Consider the following 22,858-nt stretch of genomic DNA (forward strand, 5'->3'; position numbering starts at 1 on the left):
TAAATTAAATATTTGAGTACATCTTCCACCACTGGCTGTACCACTAGGTTTGTAGCAGATTTGTCTCTTATTTTGAAGAGAACAACCTTCTTCCTTTATTTTGAAGAACTTGACGTTAGTCACCTGCCTCTGCGTGAGGACGACGTGCGGCTGCCATGTGCACTGCAAAAGATTAAAAATGACTTTTATTTTGCCCACAGAGAAGAACAGAGGAGTTGATGTAGGGTTCTGCAAGTCTTTTAAAGGAGAAAAAGAACAACAAAGACGAGAAAAGAAATTATATGTATGACACATTTGTTACAGGAAGAATTAAGAAAAATAATAACAAAACTACACAAAATATATTAATATACAACTCCTAAGTAAATAAGTACAGTACTTGGCAAAAGTACTCAGTTACATTCCACCCCTCTTTATGTAAAATATTGCATGAGCCAATCTGAAACAAGCTATGGTCTGAGACATAAGGGTTCCAACAGAATTCTTCCTGGAGGGCTGAGGTTCTACCCAGAACCATTTGCTTCTGAAGAACCATTTTTTGGAAGAAAGAGTTTTGTCAAGGGTTCTTAGTACCATAATATTAAAGTGTCCCTGGGAGAACACGCTAGGTGGGTTCTAGATAAAATCCTTGGAATAAAAAATAAAATAAAAGATAAAAGATAAAATAATTACAAATATTATTAAGAATAAAGTCTCCATGGGTTTTTTGTGGATATTTTTTGTTGTATTTAATCTCTCTTAAAATAATAATAATGATGATGATGATAAAAACATATAAAAAGCCTTTAAAAAATCAAATATTTTAAAGAATAAAGTGTTGGTTGTGGATGTATTTATAATCTCAGCCTCTAGGAGCCGCTGCGGAACTTCCTGACTTTTTCTTTTTCCTCCCAGCAGAGTCAGTAAATGTGATGCAGGCTCTGACAAGTTCGGACTCGTCATTTTTTGCAGCGGAGGCCACCTTCTTCACCCGACGCACCGAGAGCGAGGCTCTGTTTCCTCCATCCATCATCCATCCTCCATCCATCCTGACCGGAGCCCGGATGCTCCGACACCTCAGCTCCAATTCACACTCATATTTCGGCATGTATCCCGGGTGATTCAGCCCGGTGTCTGTGTGTGTGTGTGTGTGTGTGTTTATCCCCCCATGGAGGAGTAGTCAGGTCGGGGATCCACCGCCCTGCAGGCTGCCGGGGGAGAGACGGAGCTCCACACCGACGGGAATACACCCAGGTCGGGGAAGAAAACGTTGAAAATGGTCGGTGTTTCGGGCTCAGGAGGCTCCTTTTGCCGTCATGTGATCGCGGACGAGGCGCGTCGTCAACCTGTCGGGGATGATGGTGAGTGGCGATTAACGCGCACGGTGCATCTCTTTTGTCTCTCTCTCCCCCTCTTTCACACACACACACACACACACACACACACACACACACACACACACACACACACACACACACACACACACACACACCTGCTGTCAAACATGATGGAACAGGAGTTTAGAGGTAAGAGGAGGCCAGGCGTCAGTGTGATGGTGTTTAATGTGGAGGATCGCGGCTGTAATTGAGGTCAGCCGGCTCCGTGTGATGGACGCGGAGGTCGGTGATGTCTGACCCGGATGGCCGCTGCAGCAGGGTCAGTCAATGTTCCTCATTACAGCAGATGGATGGATGAAAAGATGATGTGTTCACAGCTTTGTCTGTCAGTATGTCTGGACCAGTCTGGAGCCTGAGATATCCCACAGGTTCTGAAGGCATCTCAAACAATCTCATTGTGATACAGAGAAAAAATATTTGATTGTGAGAGGTTCACTGACTGCAGGTTCTGCGATGACCACAGACAGGTGGTACACTTAGAAATAAATCTGCCAACTAGAACCATACAAGGTTCTTTTGCTTGTCCCCATAGGAGAACCCTTTTTGGTTTCTGGTCGAGCCTTTTCACAGAGTTCTAGCGAGAACCCAACATAAAGGGTTATACCTTGACTCATTCTGAAAGGTGTCAGCCAGAACCCTCCTATCAGAGGTTCTACAGAGAACGCTTATGTGGTGTAATGGTTCCACCAGAACCCTCTCCATGGTTCTATGCAGAACCTTTCCACCCTCTCAGGGTGCTAACAAGAACCCACCCAGGGGGTTCTACTCAGAAATCTTTTATATTTCATGGGTTGTATCTAGAACTAATCAAGGAGGTTCTACCAACAACCCTTTTATGTTCCATGTGTTCTATCTTCTACCCACTTGGGAGCTTTTAACAAGAACCCTCCATCTTAATAATTTGCCTGATTAAAATCACTCAAATCTGGAATTAGAACCAGTGAAGTGATTAATTGATTAATCAGCTGACAGGAACATTCTTTGGTTTCAGCCTCTCAGATGTGAGCATTTGTTTGTTTTACATGGCTGTAAATTGAATATATATTTGGATTTTTTAGTGTCAGAACATGTACTTGCTGATGCAGAAATGGTCTTCAGTCGAGTCTAGACTGATGTAAAAGAGACGTGATGCGGGTTTAAAGGTCCTGGATGAACTTTGAGTCTCTAATGTGTTTCTATCTTTGGTTGATGGAAACGTGTGAGAAGCTCTGGAGGTTGGAGACACCCAGGGGTCCTCGCTGCCTGATGAGCCTGATTTCATCTTTATTAATTTGAAGTGAGGACAGTGACAGAACAGTGTAGGAACTGGTCTTTAATGTGGTGTGTATGCATATAATAATAATATAATAATACTTTATTTATATAGCACTTTTCTTTACATCTATATATGGATATATGGATTACTCTGTGGCTTTTGAACATTGTTTGAAACATCTGGGATCATTTTAGTTTTTCTAGTTAGTTAATTGTTAGCCTTGCTGGCTTCCAGACACAGACAGTTTTTGTCCATGTTATCGTTCCGTAGGTGTTCTCACAACGTAACCATTTGAACATGAATTTAATTTGAAGGCAGCATGAAAATAAAGACTTGATTTTTATCATAAGGCAGTTATAGTCCCTCATACTAAGATGGTTTCTTTCTGAAGATGCAATTTGACACATACAGTCAGGGATAAATCCATCAAACTAGAAGAATAGAGTTTCTACACCCACAGGCACAGGAAATAGACCAGAATGCATTGCAGCTGCAAGCCAGGTTGAATTTTGATTAAGTAGTTTGAAAAAACTCTTTCTGTTCAGCTATAACCCACTGCAAGTAAACTGGATTCATGCACCCTTGAGGTCATTGAAAGGCATGCTGGGAAATGTAGGACGGTGCTAACTGAAGCAGAAGCAGGTTACATTCAGGCGAAAGACAGCATTTCATGTTAAAAATAAACCCTGACGTGTTGTGAATGCTCCAGACTGAAGTTATAAAACGGTGAGAGGACACACTGGCTGATTAAACCCCTACAGACCTTGAACTGGCTCCACGAGGTCTTTGTGTATTCACCGTGTGTCAGAGCGCCGTCTTATCTGCCCAGTCAGGCGGCACGGCTCGAGCTCTGCAGCCCGCCAGGGGAGTGAAAATGCCACAACACGTCGCTTCGGATCCGTCAGTGGGTCAACATCTCTGGCATGGTGCTGCTTGCATCCTCCTTCAACCCCTCTGACTGTCTCCACCCTCCTCCTCCTCCTCCACCCTCACCGTCACCCCCCTGTCTGTCTATCTGAGTGTGATGCAGAGTTTATTCTCTTCCGCTGCAGCTTCACTGTCATCTGGATCACATCCAGTCACAGGCGGTTGTGCAGGTCCAGAGACACTTACTGAATCATCGCTCTGTATTGATGGTTACATTCAAATCAGGATATTAATTGGTTTAATTACAGAATGACCAGTTGAGTACTGAGCTGCTGTCTGATTGGTTAATTGAACTTTTGGTAAGATGTCATGTCATTGGCTTGTGTTAAAGATGAATAATATTCATTACGGTCTGGATCTTGCATCTGCTGCACAAGAAGTAGAATTTGAACCAGTTTTTAAAAGATATGACTCAGTTGTCTCTTGTGTGGATATTTTATTCACAGCGTTCTTTAGAGCTATAGAAGGAAGTGATTTTTCAGTCTCTATGAATGGCAGAGCTGGTGGAGAACTTGAATTTCTTTCCTTGTGTTCAGGGAAGGAAGTTCTAAACGTAATGTCAATTAAAACTTTAATACATCATCTGCTGAGTTATCCCAAAATGAACACAACAATGTTCAAACCTTAAAAATCCATAATTTATTCAAGGTAACTGTGTGTTTCCTGCAAGCCTTTGCTTGCTAGTTACTAGTTGCTATAACCTCTGGAGAAACACAGGATACGTCAGTTCTACAAAATAGTTGGCAACTAATTTTCTTTTGATTAATTAATTGACTAATTATCACAGCTGTGTGAGACACAACAAAATGAACAATAGGGCATATTCTTCTACCTTCACTGAGCAGGTGAGCTTTGACTCCCTCACAGGCTGTCCTCTTGTGTTGCTGTTTTTTTGTTTGCCATGTTGTGATTCCCACCAGCATCAGCAGCAGTCTGAGAATCTGCAGGAAGCACAGTGTGGATGTGAGAGTTTGCCACGAGGCGTTCAGGGTCCAGCAGTGATGATAGGTGCACCGATGTGAGCTAATTAGTGTTGATCCTCAGACAGAGAGCTGAGACCTGCAGGCTGCTGAGGGCCAGATGTTTGTTCAAAGTATTAGAGCCTGTTGTTGGAGCTGACGGGGGCAGAGAGGCAGACGGGGCGGCCCCAGGAGAGTCTGGACTCGTCTTGTGAAAACTGATGCTCATTCCTGCTTCAGGATTACTGAACATTTAAAAAAGAACTCCTCCTGTTTTGATCCTGGACTTTGGTTTCTTCTCAAATGTGGCCTTTTACCTGCTCAGGTTGAGAGAATCATGGTGTGAGATGCTGAACGGATCAGTAGATTAATTAATGAGACAGATAATTATCAAGAAAAATGGCAAGATTGGCTGCCTTGATTTGTTTTCTATAGCCATAAATATTTTTTGGTTTTGGACTGTTAATTGGAAAAAAAAGACATTTGAAGATCTGATTGATGAAATGAAAAAATAATATTTTTATTTTTATCACAAAAATATGTTAACTTTACATTTTTTTACACAGAAAAATGTAAACTTTAGTATTTTTTTTCACAAAACAATTAGATAATTGTAATCGATTAGATCATTTCAGTCTCCTCTCACTGAGTCTTGCCACTGCAGAAGAGGGTGACAGGATGTGGACATTTATCTGCAGGTACATATTAAATGTAGAGTGAAAACAATGTTTGGCTCACCTCTGAGGCCTCATCGGGCTGCGAGGTCGAACCGCAGTCTCTCAAGTGGAAAGATGTCTCTGTGGTTCATTATTCTCTGCTGCTGGAGCGCTGAAGCTGGAAATAATTGGGTTGATGGCAGCTGATGATTGCAGCTCCTCACGCTGTGAGTGGCATCGACCCCGCGATCACACGTGCTGCACTGTTACTGGAGGTGGCACGTAAGGGCGAGCAGAGAGGATCATGGGTTATTCCCGCACATGTGTCTGAATGTGATTAATTATTGCAGACATTGATCCGCGTCATTTGCTTCATTAATGAGCCAGAAACCAGGATACATGTTGTTTGTTTCTGACGCATAATGTGAATCAAATGAATAATTCATCCACATTGAAACAGATTCACTGCAGTCTTAATTACTTATTAAGGAATCCTCGTTATAATTGATGACTTTGAGGTTGATGCTGAAAAAGTTGATTACTTGAGAGTTTACATGAAATATGTAAACTTTACATTTGTACACTGAAAAATGGGTTTGGCTGTTTTAGTTTCGTTTGTGTGACACGGCTCTGCTAAACATTTTAAAGTCCTTTACCAGACGGTTCTCTTTTAACGTTACAGGTGGAGTTTTCATTGTTTCCCAAACTGCTTGGTTGAGCAATATAGTGATGACATGGCGAAATAATAGACTGCAAGCATTTAAAAAGCTTGTAACTAATTACTTTTATAGGCAGTGGCTCTTAAAAATAACTACTAATTGCAGCTGAACATATCACATAAAATATGACGGGAGCAGAAGGAGCAGGAATTTAGAAACAGATTTACAATAGATTTTAGTCAACTGAAAAATGAAAAAACTAAAACTAGAATAAAACTAAAACAGTTCAGGTGACTAAAATATGACTTAAAACTGAATCAAAATGAACTCTGCTTCTAGTGTGAAAACTGATGAAATCCTGCAGAAGAAGAAAATGTCCTGTTCACTCTGTGGTACAGCACGTTCACATCATTGTCTCCTCTTTTGAACTTTCGCTGTCCTGAAATCACACCACACAGATACTGAAGTAATGTGTGTTTTTTTCCCTCTCCTGTGAGTCTGCTACCATTCGAGCTGCAACCCTGAGTTTAGTTTCTCCTCCACGGGAAGAAAACATCATTGATATTCTGGAGCGGCTCCCTCAGGGCGGCGGCGGCGGCGGTGGACGGGGAGAACAGTGAGCTGTTCGGGGCCTGTTCAGTCATACTGAGCAGCAGGATTAAGACAGTGTGAGAAAGAGAGGCCGTTATTGTGTGAGGGTGGCAGTTATGTAAGAATCTATTGAGTTCCTGAAAGTCCTCAAACATGCTGCTGCAGGACACCTGAGAGGGACGTACAGGTCGGTCAACAAGGAACAAAGACGTGACATCCTGATTGTGAAAGCTGCTGTTCATCCAGAGCTTGGCCGACCTCGCCGCACAACATCCAGACGAATCTCATTATCTCTGGATCTGCGGTGAGCAGACCACACAGATAGGAGGATTATCAACGCTGCTGCTCGGACGCAGCAGAGACTGATGTCAACCGATCAGCATGAAGACGATTAAACAGCCTCTTATCCCTGATCTTAAGTCTGACAAACACTTCAGAATACGAGTAAACAGATGAAAATTATAAATAACTATATGTCTAAACATTTAGCAAGTTTGCTAGAAGAAGTTTAGCAACTTAAGTTACCTGTTGAGGGTTCATTTTCTCAGCACACTTGAGATTTGTCAGCAAGTTTTGATTGACAGGACTGTTTTAAAGGGCCAGTTTGCTGATTTTACACATATAGTTTACTTGACACGAGGAACCGAAAACAGCTGAATAATGTCCTCCGTGGCTCTGGAGGGAGGGTTCTAAAGTCTGAAATATTCACTCTTGATATGATACTCTAATTAAACAACCTGTTGAGGTGCATCATGGGAAATGTAGGATACACTGGTTTTGAAGCTTGACCCACACAACACGCAGAACACACAACGACCTGTAGAATCTTTCATGCACATTTTTTGGATTCTGGACCAATTTATTTTTTGATGGATATGTTCTAAAATTAGGTGCTTAAACCAGAACAGAGTTGGTTGCATGTTAGTGGAAAAGACCTGCCTGTGGTTTCCATCCAGAACCTTTTCACCTAAGGGTGCCAACAAGAACCCACCCAGGGGGGTTCAGATGAGAATCAAGGGTTTTATCAAGAATGCACTCAAAGGGAACATTTTTGTATTATAAGGGTTCTAATCAAGAACCTACTTTTTTTAGATGTGTAAAATACATTTTGCAGCTGATCCTGTCCACAAATAATCTGAACTATCCCTTTAAAGACCTTGAGCTTTTGGATTTTGATGTTTCAGTATCTTTTGACATCTTATAGACTAAAATATTCTTGAGGCGTGTGTTCGATGCTGCCCTCTCAGCAGTCTGTCAGAAAACAGAGCCTGACTTGGACAAAGACCTCAGTGTCTTCCTCCTCCTCCTCCTCCTCCTCCTCCTCCTCCTCCTCCTCCTCTTCCTCTCCTCTTCCTCCTCCTCCTCCTCCTCCTCTTCCTCTCCTCTCTGGTTCCCCATCAGCAGATTTTCAACATTCTGTCCAATCAGAGCAGATGACAGCAGCTACACATGCTTTTTTCATAACTGGAGCAGTCCATTCACTCTCAGCCTTATGTAACCTGCTCAGTGAGCATCTGAGGAGGTGTGAGAACGCCTCGGCCTTTTTGGCGCCGGCGGTCGTGCCTAATCTACCGGAGTCGTGCGCGTGTTTGTGGGTGCGAGCTGTCAATGCTGCAAATAACATTCATCCGCACAAGTCACGGAGTGTCGTTGTTGTTAGGTGAGATGTTGAGTCACCTTCTTCCAGTGAAGATGAGAAAATTCCCGTTTTCCACAGGATTTGGTTTCATTTTGAGCCCGGCTGACATGAATAGAGACTGAGATCATTTGTGAAGACAGTTTTTTGTATTTTGACACCAGAGTTTTTGTTCAGTTCTTGGTGCTGAAAGTCAGATCACCACATGGCAGCTGCTGCACTTTTAAGGCTCTGGAATAAACACATTGATCATCTGATCATCACTTTTACTACACTTAAAAATAGCACTTTTCTTGTTTATCTTCTTTTCCCAAAACTGTTTATATGAGAAAGATATGTTTTAAAGCTGATATTTTTCTGGTTCCAGCAGGGAACCAGCTTTCTGGGTTCAGAGCCAATTTATTTTTGGAGGATATTCTCCAAAATTAAGTGTTTGAACTGGAACAGGGCTGGTTCCATGTTGGTGGAAAAGGCCTATCTGTGCTTTCCATCCAGAGCCTTTCCACCTAAGAGTGGTAAGAAGAATCCACTCAGGGGGTTCTACTGAGGACATTTTTATATCCCAGTGGTTTTATCTAGAACCCACTTAGGGGGGTTCTACCAAGAACTTTAAAATTCCATGGAAGCATATGTGTCCCTTCCTAGCTGGAAGGCAAACCTAAAAACTGCACAGACTTTGTTTAGGAGGTTAAAAACTGGGTTAATTTTTAATTCCAGTCACCCGTGTGGGAAATATCCAACGTTCCCTGGAAAGCAGCGTTTCTTTGTTACGTCTGCAGCACTGTCTTGGATCTTTCATGTCGTGTCTTAACCTGTCCGACCTGCCTATGAGACACGTGATGAGACACACACACTGTAGACACACACACACACACACACACAGGGGACACATCATCCCCTGTACACAATCGGTCACGTTTCCACTGCAGCCCCGGCCCGTATTGACTGACATGTGCCAGGTTATCGGCAGGGTGATTGACGACAACAGCCTCGTTTCTCTCTGGCTGTGTCTTTCTCCCGGAAGCTGACATGTAAACCGGTGACACACTTGGTCTTCCGCTGCGAGCCGCGGGACGCTGGCAGCTCGCTCAGACCTCCGTCATGAACAGGCCTGTTTCTGGCAGCTCTGCCAGCAGCCTGTTACCTCAGACGGCTCGTGAGCGACGCTGAGAGACAGAGTGAGGACTGTGTGCATCATGTGCTCCGGCTCATTTTCTCATTAAAACTGCCGGCGTTTGTGCACTGTGACGAGGGAGCAGAGGGTCTGAGTGAGGACAGGATGCAGCCGCGGGCAGAGTGGCAGATTCCTCAGGTCAGTGATGGACAGCGTCTGGTGGACTTTAACATCAGATTGTGTCTTTCAGATACAGCAGTGATGTAGACTGTGATACTCTGGCTAATGGGCCATTTCTATTATATTATATCATAATTAACTGATTATCAAATAAATCGCCAGTTATTTTGATAATTGATTAATCGTTTTGAGTCATTTTTTAATTTAAAAATGTCTAAATTCTCTTGCTATGGGTTGTGGACAAAACAAGACATTGAGGACATCATCAAAACTGGAGTCTCTTAGTTTTAGAGATTAAATAAATGTATTTTGGAAATTGGACATATTGAGCTGTAAAAATTAAATAGGTTTGATTAAAAATATAAACATTTAAACATCATTCACATTCATTTCAATGCATTTACTCAAATATTTTTAAATTCGAATTTAAAAACTCAAAGATTTAATTTTATATGAGGAAGAAAAGTACATTTTCTCAACAAAACTTAAGAATTTGATTTGGGTTTAAAACTCAAAAATCTTTTCCACTACATTGTCTTGAAAAAAAAAGTGAAAAACCAAAGAAACGCGTATTCATTCCCATCTAACTGTTGATTATTTTGACTGATATTGCGGTTCTTCTTGCCTTTAACAAATATTGCACCTCCTGCGTTTTGAAAATTGTTTTGAAATGCGATTTTGATAAAATTTGGGTTAATTGTGCAGCCCTGCCAACAGGTAACTTGGAGGAAACTGTGATTAACATTTGCACATTTTTTCTATAACTCATCTGATAAACAGTTAGAGACTATACTGAATGAAATCACTGAATAATTAATCAATAATGTTTTTTTAAAAATCCTAAAGGAGCTTTTATGAATGTCGTCATTTGGCTGTGCACCTGCAGTTTTTTTCCACCTGTGCAGAAATGTTTTTGGACATGTGTAGGTTTGTATTTTTTGAGTCATGGGACTCGTTGCCAATGCAAAGCAATTTGGAAAGGAGCTGAAGTGCAGTGAGTAATGCATTATGAGGCCGTTACGCAACACAGCATGGTGGGAAGGCCACTGGCGCTTTTTATTTATTTCATTATTTTTTTCCTCTCTATTCTTCTCTTTCACTTTACCTCTCCTTTTCCAGTTTTTCCTTCCTCTTGACACTTTTGCCCACATGCTTCAAACCCCAGCAGAAAAAAACACAGAACTGGGAGGAACTGCTGCATATTTATCTTTAACAAGGGATGAACACAATAACTGTTTGTTTGTGGGGGTTTAGGAGACAGAACGTTGTGTTTCACAGTGTAAAAATATAACATATAAATAAATATACCAACATGTTTTTGAGGTTAGGCTGGTCTGTAGGAGTGCTGCAGTTTCCTAAGATTTCTATTAAGAAATCAGCCAAATATTGGGGTTATTTTCATATTTAGATTTGTTGTTGGTTTATGGTTTAGTCTCACATTTAGTTTGATGTTGTGCAGGCACCTTGAATCACCAGTTAAAAATGGTGAGTGAGTAATTAAACACACACATACTCTAGTATATTAAACCGAAGTGCTTTTTGTAGGCATTTTACTTTGCTGGAGTATTTCCATTTAACTGCAGTCAGTCAGAGATTTGAGGGTGGATGTCATCCACTTTATTAGCAAAAGGACCAAAATGCATCACCATGGTAACCTGTTGTCTCTGGTCTGTGTCCCCTCTAAAGAGCACAGTGTTAACTTTGTTAAACACTGATTTTAATTGGTTAATTACAACATTTTAAGTTGTTATTTCTGTGTAGCAGACAGTTGCTATGAAGAACAGACCGTTGCTATGGACACAGTTCTGATCATAGATGAACAAAAAAATTATTGTTTAATCACTAAAATCATTTTGAAATAAATATTGTGTGGAAGCCAATTATATGTGTATATTCACGTGGCTGTTGTCTTCCATATTTGTTCCAATTTGTGGAAGTTGTGTCCACTCATTTTTGGCGCAGGACGTCGCCAGGAAGAGTCCTGCTGCGGGTCGGTTGTGTCATGTCACTGGACGCTCTGCTGTTACTCAGACATCGGTCACGACTGTGACACACGCGGTCACCTTGCGTGTTGTTGTTGTTGTTGTTGTTGTCGTTTTCATGTTGGACAAATCTGTTGCATGACACATCAACAGTTGAGGCACTTGTTACGTTTTGCAGATGGTCACATGTGAAGTTTCTTAACTCTTCACACTTGTTGCTTTTCAAGAGGAGAGAACAAAAGCAGAACGTTTTTGTTTTTCCATCTTTGCGCAGAGATGCATTTATTGAGATGTAACTATATTTTATTGTAAAATACATACATATGTCTTCTACAATTATGAATAATTTAAAAAAATTTTGGACAAATGACTCTGACAGTCAGACTGTAAAATGACATTGTGCATTGCTTCTTTTGCCCTCTGTGTATTATAACTAAGCCAGGGCAATATAGTTGAAAAACCTATCAGAATAGTGAAGTTTCATATTGATATTGATAATTATTGATAGGTTATATAGGTTGTGATTGTTATGTGCTACAAAGGGTGGGAGCGATTTATCATATATTTGATTGTTAATCAATCATTAAATTAATCACTAACTATTTTGATAATCGATTAATTGGTTCCAGCCTCTTAAATGTGAATATTTTCTGTTTTTCTGGTTTCTGAGGATGTCATCTTGGACTTTGGTCAAATTTTTTTCACCATTTTCTGGCATTTTATGGACCAAACAACTGAAAATGACTGACATATTAACTAATAATGAAAATAATCTTTACTCCACATGAATTCATCCAGCAGCCCAAACTAAGAAGTAACTCCAATCTTTAAATAAATGTAGAGTAAAAACTTCAATATTCCCCTCTGACATGTACAGAAGGAAAAGTAGAAAATAGAAATAGTCAAGTAAGATACCAAAACTTAAAACTAGAGCTGCAACAAGTGACTGTTTTCATTTTTGATTAATCTGTTGATTTTTTTTTCTTCAAATTTCGATGGTTTAGTTGTTTAGGTGTAAAAAAAAATAGTTTCAACATTTCAAAACCCCAAAATATTGAGTTTAAAAAGAGAAGGAAAAAAAGAAAAGGAGAAAAAGCAGCAGATCCTCACATTTGAGATGTTAGAACCAGACAACATTTGACATTTTGCTTTACTACATGAACTGGACAATTAATTATCAAACATTGTGGATTCATTTTCTGTTTTGATTTATAGTCCAGCCACTCGCACCGACTGGAGCTCTGATACACCAGATTAATACAAGCAGACAAAAGGAGCAGGACGTAGTAAACATATGGCTGTCAACACGCCGGCTGATGAGGTCACAGGAGTTTCTGCCCTCTTATTGGCTGAAGCTGAACGACACACGAGTTCAGTCAAAGAGTGTCGCCCAGCGTCAAACTGTCTGATCCTGAGGGGATTAACACAGCTGGGTGTAGGTCAGTGCACACACACACACACACAATAACTTTATCTCACTTAAAACTTTTAAGTTTATGAAAAAAAAAATCTAATTAATTTGAAGTGTCAAGAAAACCTCCAGTCAAATTTAATGAGTGTAATAATGACAGCTGGAACAAATGGGGCTTGTTTATGAGCAGAAATAATAAAACTAAATGGATTTTAGAACTTGAGAGGTTTTTTTGGCCGTACAGCTCAATTTTCTCTTTCGGCAGGAATTATGCTTCTCTGTTGGTTTGTGTTTGCATTTGTACCGTTCCTCTGGCTTTTCTCACCCGACAGAAGAGAAAATGAAATTTTGGAAGAAAAACGTTTATTAAATAAATGCACCATGAACAGATTTCATGACGTACACAGCCCTCAGCGCACTGAGCAGAGCTGAGCTGAGCATGTTGGGAAAATTATCAAGAGGCAGACTGTGATGCTCAGAAGTCATCAAGGTGACACAGAAGACAAAGACAAATGACATCAAACACATTCAGTGGATTTAAAGTTTGATTCTTCTAACAGGCTCAAACGGAATAAAGATTAAAGTCGACTGACTGTTTTACTAAAAGGTTTCTTTTATCACAGTTGTACCTCGGCAGACATTTCTCTGTCTGGGCCGGAGCTCATTAACATGCACAAAATGAATCATGTCTCCCTCCTCTGCTTATGTTATGCAGCGGAAACAAGATTATTTTTAATCCAGTGAGACAGGATAACAGAAGCAGAAAACATTTATTCATTTAAGGACAGATATGAAAAGTTCTGGTGCGTCACCAGACTGGTTCCATCTTGGGACTGTTAACTTTTTTTCTTTTGTCCTGTCATGCTAATGTTAGCAGCTGAGCTTTACAAAGTCCAGTCCAGTCCAAAGTCAAGTCTAAGGGCCCAAACACATGAACAGCAGTAAAAACGCTTTGCGCTGAGAGCGGTGGTGCCCAACTCAAGGGAACTGGGTCTCAATGCCCATCCCTAACACCAACTAGACAAACTTTACTTTTTTGTCTCCATTTAGTTTTTTCTGCTGTATAATAAGTGTGGCAGCTTCGGGGGGCTGCTCATGCGGCTCTTCACTTTTAGGTGACATGTTGTGTTGCCACGGAGAATTTTGGACTCACCGTACAGACAGGAGATGATGTGTCAATCTGGAGAGTCCTGCTGCTTTTCAGGAGCTGCAGCGTGTGTTAGCAGCACTGAGATGTAGGACAGTGATGTAACCTGATGGGGCTGTGTGTGGGAAAACACAGAAAACAACAGGAGACAGTGTGTGTTTTTGATGTTGTGATATATGCTGTGGGTGTGCTACCCTTTAGTTTCGTGTTTAATAGCATCCTGTTGGTAGAATCCCAACAGTCAGCGCCTTTTTTCAAAACAAACACTAAAGATACTTTAACAAAGGAGCTGAGCTGTTACATGGACTCGAACATGTGGGTCAGACCTGATGCAGCATGTGCTTCTCAGCCCGTCTGTGTACTCTGTGTATTAATAGACACACTGTTTTGTTTATTCATGAAAAGGCTTCGTCTCTTTTTCAGCCGAGTTCAGACTGATGATGTCAGCATTGGAAACGATCTCACATCTGTGTCAGTGTGTCTGGGTCTCACTGACTGATCCACAAACACTCTGAGCCGTGTTAAACTGCGCTGCTTTTGGTTGTTTAGACCAGACATTGATTTCTGTGTTGGTCATTAGTGAGACGATGAGAGGTTTCAGCTGTTTTTTTTTTTCCTCCACTTCATTTTCTCTGAACACAGCTGATCGATCTGCCTGCTCACTGTGCAACAAGAAGGTTACAAAAACATTTTATTACACAGAGACCAGGAGCTTCTCTGCACCAAATTCACATTATCTGCTGCCTGTAGACTAAATTTGGCTTTTCATTTAATTTTAGGCTGACAGACAGACGCTGCAGAGGAGGAGAGCTCAGGATATCTTGGATTAGGTCTCAGATTTTCAGAGTTTGCTGAAATCAGACTGAATTGTCATTTAGTTTGTTTATTCTTGCAACCAGAGGTGTGAAGTAACTAAATACAAATACTTTGTTATTCTGCTTAAGTAGATTTTTCAGATATCTGCACTTCAATTTTTTACTTTTGCTCCCAAAATTTGAACACAAATATCTGTATTTTCTACTGCTCACATTTTCAAAGCAGGCTTTTTACTTTAGTTTTAATTTATTTGAGGGGAATTATTGATTATTTTTATTTTGTATCATTGTGCACTGCTTTTATAACACTTACACACACACACACACATACACACACACACACACACACACACACACACACACACACACACACACACACACACACACACACACACACACACACAAACACACACACACACACGAACACATTCAGAGGGAACAAACGGGGCCACTGATTGGCTCTCATGCTGTTGCTATGGGAGTTTAAGCTGCTCCTCCATTGGTCAGGCCTCGGACCAGGGCCAACTGCCGGCTGTCTGTCAGCATCCCTCCGTCGTCATGGCAACAGACAGGAAGCAGGGTGGGAAGAGGAGAACCGCGTTGTTGTTGTTACTGCTGCTGCTGATTCGGACAGCAGAAGAAGAAACTCCTGCTCTGTCGTTTATTTTCTCTCTGTGCTTTTTTTTTTCCCAGAGGATGATCCGTCTACAAACATAAAAACTGCACGTTTTGATCTGCGGTACAAAACGGCTTAATGCTTCTACACACACACACACACACACACACACACACAGAGACACATGCACGAGGTCACTCTGCAGTAACCTGCTAATCCTCCAGGAAAAGATGATTATTAATATGACATGTTTGGATGAAAATGGGGATAAAAATGTCGAAAGAATATGTGTGTTTGTGTATATGTGTACCTGTGTGTGTATCTGAGTATTGTGTCTGAGACTGTTTTAAAGCTATTTTTGTGCTTTATTGCACTATTCATCAGCCTCTTCCTACTGACTTTTTCCATAATGGCTCTATTCAAATGCAAATGCCTCGGTCTCAAACACACACTCAGTGCAGTTTAATCAGTGCTTCACCAACAGCAGCAACCACAAAACACACTCATTTGTCTTCAGCAAGATTGAATTTGTTTATTTTGCTTTCTATTGTCTCTGCAGCTCAAAATAATTAATATCTTTGCAAAAAAAAGATGCCAGTGCACATTTTAATACCTTGTGTAATGTAAAAGTAACATACAAAAAGTTGGGATGTTGTGTAAAATGTACAGAAAAACAGAATACAGTGATTTGCAAATGCTTTTCATATTCATGTGAGCTCAGTACAAAGAAAAAAAGGTTTAATGTCCCAAATGATAAACTTTATGGCTTTTTGTAAATACACACTCGTACTGAAGTTGATGCCTGCAATAAAAAGTTGATTCAGTCAGCGTTTGAGAACTGAGGACACTAACTGTTTTGAAAGTGAAATTCTTTCTCATTCTTTCTTGGTATTCGACTTCAGCTGCTCAATAGTCCGGGGTCTCTGTTGTCGTATTTTGTGCTTCATAATGCACCCCACATTTTCAGTGGGAGACAGGTCTGGACTGCGGGCAGATCAGTCTAATACCTGAACTCTTTTACTATGAAGACACTGCTGGAACATGTCCACAATGTGTCTTGACATCCATCATCTTGATGAAATAAGCATGGACTGCGTCACATGTCGCTCCAAATCCCCCCATACCTGTTAAGTTAATGCTGATAACAATCTGAATGGTCCTTTTCCTCTTTAGCCCAGAGGACATGATGTCCATGATTAGTGAAAACAATCTGAAATGTGGACTCATCAGACCACAGCACACTTTTCCACTTTGCGTCAGTCCATCTCAGTTGAGCTCGAGCCCAGAGAAGTCTGCAGGTTATACAGGTTTTTGATGCAGGCTCCTCCAGATTTTCTGAATCTTTTTAGTGAGATTTTGGATTGTAGTTGGTGAAATCCCTAAATTCCATGCAGTTCTGTGATGAGAAACATTCTGCCGCACTATTTGGAATTGGGATTTGTACTCAGGAAAATTGGTGTGTTATTGTAAGAACTAATGATATATGACAGCACTTTGCTCAATACCTGATCACTTTCTCTGGTTTCCTCATACGTCAAACGTGCCAGACCAGTTTCAACCTCCATACGTGACACAAACAAATTATCAACATCCTCAGGGCTCAACCCTCAGGGAGGTAATTAACTAGAGGTTGAGGGAGGAAAGTAGGTGATGAGAGTGATGAGAAAACAAAGGGAGTGGAGTGGCATCAGGAAATTGAGGCAGAGGGCATGGTAGGGCAAAGGAGGAGGAAAAGAGAGAGGGATGGGCGAGCTCATGAATATCAAAGCAAAGTTTCCCAGACAGAAGTTGCGTAAGCACCTCTGACCCAGAAACCTTCCACAGTTGGACTGAAGTCACCCAGAGATGGAGAGAACGAAAACAGCCAGGAGGGGTGGAGGGCAGAGGAGGCATGGGAGGGAGGTTAAAAGAGGAAAGGATGGAGAGATGGAGAGTTTGTGTCCTCCAATTCTGCAATTCTACTGTTAACATACATAAGTGTCTTTGGGGGTAGAAACTGTTTTTTGTTAATCAAATTGTGGATGTTCTTAGTTTAGTAGTATATCTACATTGCTATTCTACATAATACTATACAGTTGAGTTCAGCATGAAGCTCTTTGCTCTTAGTATGAAGTGTGTACTGAGTGAGACAGACTGATGAGAGGTTAGGAAGGAGGTGAAGGAGGACAAGGAGGAAACAGAAAGACATTTGAATGATGAAGGCAGCAGGAAACGAGGTGAGAAACAAGGTGAGATTTAGCAGGGATGTCAGGAATCGCTGTGCCGCTGCAGGCCCCTGACAGGTGTACACGGGCAGATGCTGAAAAATGCAGAAAAAAAACAAAACAAACAAGGGCAGGCTCAAAGAGGGAGAAAGTCGAGGCAAATATATTTACCAAGTGCTGTTAATGAAGGGCCTTACTGGAATACAGATGAGGTTGTAGCAAAGGACACAAAAAGAAAAGGAAGGGCTGTGAGAGCTGAGGCCACTTAGGAAGACAGACAAAGACAGGGATAAACTAGAATACTTTTTTAATTGTTGGACATTGACAAACAAAAATAAAAACTGAAAGGACACTCAAAGTTGCAGGTGAGAAAAGACTGCAGGGAAAGAAAAAACAAAATGGTCCTTAGCTCTCCTGTGGTTAGAGCTATAGTAGCATAAAATTGACAGAACAATGGATAAATGGATATTTATGGTGTGACTTCAATCGCAGTGGGGATTTTGCTAAGCAAAACTAATAAAACGAAAATAATGAGACAATAAGATGAAGCCACTTAAGGTGGTAGGTGTGAAAAATGCTGCAGGGAGAGCACAGAAGAATGGATGGATAGGTGGATAAATGGCTAAACAGATAAGAATAAATCATTAATTCCAGGTAATGTTTGCTCATTCCAGGTTAAGAAAAATCCAATTAATAAAGGAGGAGGAAAGCATCAGGTCCATAAGAAAACACTTTAGAGCACTTTAGATAGACCTCTCACCAGGGGCTGAATGACAGAATTATTGATGAAGGATTGCATTGCTGAGAAAGGAGGCATCAGAGAAATGTTTGTCAGAGTGTTTGCTTTGTGCCCGAATGGCCTGAAGGACGTTATTTCTTGTTCCCCTTAAATGGCTTCTGATCAAACACGGAGCGAGAGGCTCTGATTGCCCTCGTCCACCCAGCTCGAGCACCCGCTGTTATCTGAGCTATTATTATCCGCTGTTTCCGCCATTGGGGGAAGCCAAACTGTGTGTGTGTGTGTGTGTGTGTGTGTGGACACAAAACAAAATCTGTTTTACACTGCTGCAGATTTGAAAGCCACTTTATTAACAGGGTGACAGGGGTTTTGGTTGCTGGCTTTGCCGCTGATCCTTTGGATCATATTAAATTTAAATCACATGGACCCGACAAAACTGCCAAGCATGTTTCAAATTTTACCACCAGTTTTATGATTGATCTAAAAACAACAATTGCTGTACTGCTGTAGAATAGTCTGCAGAAAGTGTTTTAATTAAGGTGATTGAAGGTTAATACACATAATTCACTTCTGTTCGTACGTTAGCGTATAACAAACTTGATATTTTTCAACCATTCCGCCTAATCTTTTGCGTTGACACTGGGATAAGATAAAATACTTAATTAATATTCGGATGTTGTCATAGAAAAAATAATTAAAGACACTCAAGGTTGCAGGTAAGAAAAGAAGCATAGAGGTGAGGTAGCTTTAAAATCTCTAAGCCTTCTTCTCTCTCTTGTCCTCTGTCCACAGGTGAAACCATGTGGCTGGGTGGTGCTCCCTAGCCTCCCCTGTTCCTCGCCTCCCACCTGATCACCTCTCCTCCTCCACTTCTCCTGTTGAGGCCCTCTCTCCGTCCTCGTCCCTCCTCCTGTTCACCATGACGACCACCCTGGAGACGCTGCTGGCCCAGCCCGACCAGGAGCTGAGCCCCGGACGACTGGATGGTTGCGAGGAGGTCGCCGGCCGCTACAAGGTGGTTCCCTCTGTCGTCTGCTCCATGTGCTGTCTCTTTGGCATCATTTACTGCTTCTTTGGTGAGTCGGAAAGTTGATTTGGAAATTCAGAATGCTTCGGAGTAGAATGGGAACCTGCCCAAAAAAAAATCAAACCCAAAAATCCAAACTCTTCCTTTTAATTTAACAAGGTTTCTTCCTGTTATTTCAGGCTATCGCTGCTTCAAAGCAGTGATGTTCCTGACGGGCCTGATGTTTGGCTCTGTCGTCATCTTCATGCTCTGCTACAAGGAGCGCGTTCTGGACACCCAGCTGAGCGTGGAGGCCTCGGTGGGCATCGGCCTCGGCATCGGCACGCTCTGCGGCCTGGTCACCATGCTGGTTCGCAGCGTTGGCCTCTTTATGGTGGGCCTGCTGCTGGGCCTGCTGGTGGCTGTGGCCACCCTGGTTGGCATGGAGGAGCTTTCCGACAGCCCGCCGCGCTCCGTCTGGGTGCCCCTGGGCGTGCTGCTTGGCTTGGGCATGCTGTTCGCCGTGCTCACCCTGCAGTGGCAGCGCCTCTTTACCACGCTGTCCACAGCGGTGTTCGGTGCAGCGGTGATCACTGTGGCGCTGGACTACTTTGTGGAGCTCTTCGCCCTCGTGCTGTACATGTACGAGCGAATGAAAGCAGCGCCTGGCAAGCCTGTGTGCTGGCTGACATGGGTGGTGCTCGGAGTGTGGCCTGCGCTCACCCTGCTGGGTGTCATAGTCCAGTGGAAAGTGACCGCGGAGGGATACTCCCATACCAAGGGTGAGGAAAACTGGTTGTGATGGGCTTGGGTGGAGGTCCTCGGGGAGACAGAACTTCTAAAAAACAGGAAGTTGTCCCTCATAGTAAATTATGTAATTGAAAATATGTATTTAATAGAAGCCCATTTTTTAAAAATAATTGACAGACAAACACAACACATTTTGAAGGGTTTTTTGATCTGTCTATCCTGCTAATTCCTGTGAACCGTATTCATCACTTTCATCTTGAGAAAAGAGGCGCTGTTGTGCTGTTCCGGTCTATATGAGTACGTCTGTGTCAAACACTTCATCACAGGTTAGTTAATGATGTTTGTGAGCAAACGGCATTGAGCTCCTCAAGCCACCGTCATGGAACCCCTCAAGTTCCTAATATGATGAACTACTCTTATTATTTTGTGTTTATTAATATTTGGGTTTATTAATATGAAGTCCTATTTACAGAAAGGAATGACTATTTTCAGCTCCACCCACAGCTTTACTAAAACATCTACAGAGCAACTAGAAGACACTAGCTAGCTTCTATCTTTAGTTTGATAGAGAAGAGGTTGATCAAAACAAGCCCATGAGCGTCTCCTCATCGACCTCCGTCTGTCCTCGCAGTGATCATCAGCCGGCAGCAAAGGAGGATGCAGGTGATGCGGATTCGTCAGCGGGACGACCGCTATCGCAAGAAGAAGAAGAAGCAGCACGGCTCCTCCTCCCACCATCATCACCAGGCCAAGCAACTTCACGCTGAACCTGCCTACCGCCGCAAACCCAACCCCATCCGCCGCTACGATACAGACGTCCTCTCACCGGTAAAGAACCATAATCTAATTTTCTGTCTTCTATTTTAAATAAATATTTTTTTTGTTATATATATTTCTTATTTTGTTTTTTGTCAGATATTTTGTTGTTATGCTTTGTGTTGTTGTGTTTTGTTTTTTTTCTTTGTCTTTTTTTATTTCATCTGGGACAGTCCCAGTCAGACTAAGACATCTGGTCACTGTGTTCGTAAAGGCAGGGAGCAGATGGCAGACATATTTTTCTCTTGCTGGAAGAAAAGTCTTCAATTCATCTTTTCCTTCCTTTTTTCCCCCTTGTAATTGAATTACTTTATCTTAATCTTCTTTACTTTGTCTTTGTTTTGTTAATATTTCATTTGATGCCTTTCCTTCATTTTCTAATCAAAGTCTTCCTCTGTCCCACGCAGAGCTACATCCAGAGTTTCAGAGACCGGCAGGTACAGGGACAGCCCTTCCCGAGCCGGCTGGTCGGCGGCCCCCACGCCGTGGTGGATGTGGGCTACGACTGCGGCTCCACGACACCCCTCACCGGAGCTGCAGGGCCATCACTACGGGTTTGACCACTCCCCCACCTCCTAGAGGCCTGAACACACCCGTAACCAGGGAGACACATGACTCTACAATCACTACAGCAAACCACCACTGGGTTTAAATGCAAAGATTCTGGGTTTAAACATTATCTGGGTTTAGCCACACCCCTTAGAGGATGAAAATATATTCAGGGCTGGATTTACCCTTAATGCAAAATATGTTTAACCCTTTACTAAGTAAATTTTGGATCATACAGCTCCAGCTACCTGCTGGAGCCACCAGTGCGGTGCAGAGGTCTGGTTGACCTCTTCTCACTGTCTTTCAGTAGATTCAAATGCACAAATGCATGCATGCACTTACACAACACAAACCGCAGCTACAATCGTGAGGGTCGACGTGGAAACCTGAAGCGGCCCCAGCCTGTATCTCACCGTCTCAAGTCAAACTGATCAGGGATCAAACCCGCCTCAGGTTCAAACACAGGCATTGTATGAAAAATCAAAACACAACTTCACCCGCGTTCAGCGTGCTGTTTCTCGTTTTTCAACTGATGCTGCAGAAGCAACGAGTTCCTCAGCCTGTAGGCATCTTAAAAGTCCAACAAAGATCATCTATGAAGGGAATAAGGGCCCTTAAATGCAAACCGGGATCTTTCGCTCTTTGTGCCATCTGGACTACAAAAATGTCCTCGAAATGTGGAGAGACATCTTTAAAGTTGTTTTTAAAGGGGAGAATCCCTTCGTCACCCTTGGTGCTGGACGATACACTTCTTCAAGCGTCAAACTGCTCTTCGATGGCCGGGGAATCTGTTTTTAACGGGTGCCTTGCCCCTCCGTGGACTGTACCATTCAGCAGTAGGAGGGGGGTTACTGGCAGATCTCCTATCGATGGCTTGTTTTTGCATTAAATGTGATCACAGAAGGATTTTTTCATAGAGGTAGCTGTGGAGCTACGATAAGCAGGGTAAAAAAAATAATAAATACTGGAGTGGAGTTGGCTTGTTGTCTTCACAGATGCCTGGATATATGATGGGGATTTGACAGCAAGAAAGCCACATTTACACTGGCACCTCATCTGAGATCTCAACAACACGTGGGAAAGGATTGTTGGGATATTGGATATCAAAACCCCTGATAATTTTACAGCCTGCAAACCATCCAAGAGATTTATGCTCAGATTTTTATTCCATAATAAATAACGGAAAGATCTGAGACAGGAGCTGAGAACAGCCATATGTGCAATTATTTAACTCCATTATCTTCAGATCATAATGTCATTATTTTGTTATTTTGATAACAAAGCTTGTTCTCTCATAACAACGGGTTAAATTATGTTGTTATTCCAAGAAAACAAAAGGCCAATTTCTTGAGATAATGAGATAATTTATCATGATTACTGAAGTTCACTCACCTGTGAAGTATCAGCTGAGCCAGTCTTCTCTTTAAATGATATTAGATGGTGTTAGATGGTGATTGAAGCATTGATCAA

The 22,858-nt window shown here is 41.9% G+C and overlaps 1 protein-coding gene across 2 annotated transcripts; it reads left to right on the top strand.

Moving 5' to 3' along the window:
* Positions 1 to 917: 917 nt before the first annotated feature.
* On the top strand, positions 918 to 22,460 carry tmem198ab (transmembrane protein 198ab). 2 transcript variants are annotated; one of them, XM_084713968.1, is made up of 5 exons: positions 918 to 1,340; positions 19,060 to 19,343; positions 19,474 to 20,055; positions 20,655 to 20,851; positions 21,247 to 22,460. In XM_084713968.1, exons 2-5 carry the CDS (start codon positions 19,187 to 19,189, stop codon positions 21,397 to 21,399), a joined length of 1,089 nt encoding a protein of 362 aa, XP_084570094.1. In that variant the 5' UTR covers positions 918 to 1,340; positions 19,060 to 19,186; the 3' UTR covers positions 21,400 to 22,460. The 2 variants fall into 2 exon arrangements, with proteins under 2 accessions (XP_084570094.1, XP_084570095.1); XM_084713969.1 differs by lacking the exon at positions 918 to 1,340 and adding an exon at positions 9,018 to 9,371.
* The last annotated feature ends 398 nt before the right edge of the window (positions 22,461 to 22,858 follow it).

Source organism: Lutjanus erythropterus, chromosome 24 (genome assembly GCF_056507025.1).
Source record: "Lutjanus erythropterus isolate fLutEry1 chromosome 24, fLutEry1.hap2, whole genome shotgun sequence".
NCBI classification, from domain to species: domain Eukaryota; kingdom Metazoa; phylum Chordata; class Actinopteri; order Lutjaniformes; family Lutjanidae; genus Lutjanus; species Lutjanus erythropterus.

Excerpts from the sequence above, each read along its gene's own strand:
- tmem198ab (XM_084713968.1), top strand. The coding sequence starts at position 19,187 with ATGACGACCACCCTGGAGACGCTGCTGGCCCAGCCCGACCAGGAGCTG. Across the intron at positions 19,344-19,473 it reads CATCATTTACTGCTTCTTTG|GCTATCGCTGCTTCAAAGCA; the intron begins GTGAGTCGGAAA and ends CTGTTATTTCAG. Across the intron at positions 20,852-21,246 it reads ATACAGACGTCCTCTCACCG|AGCTACATCCAGAGTTTCAG; the intron begins GTAAAGAACCAT and ends TGTCCCACGCAG.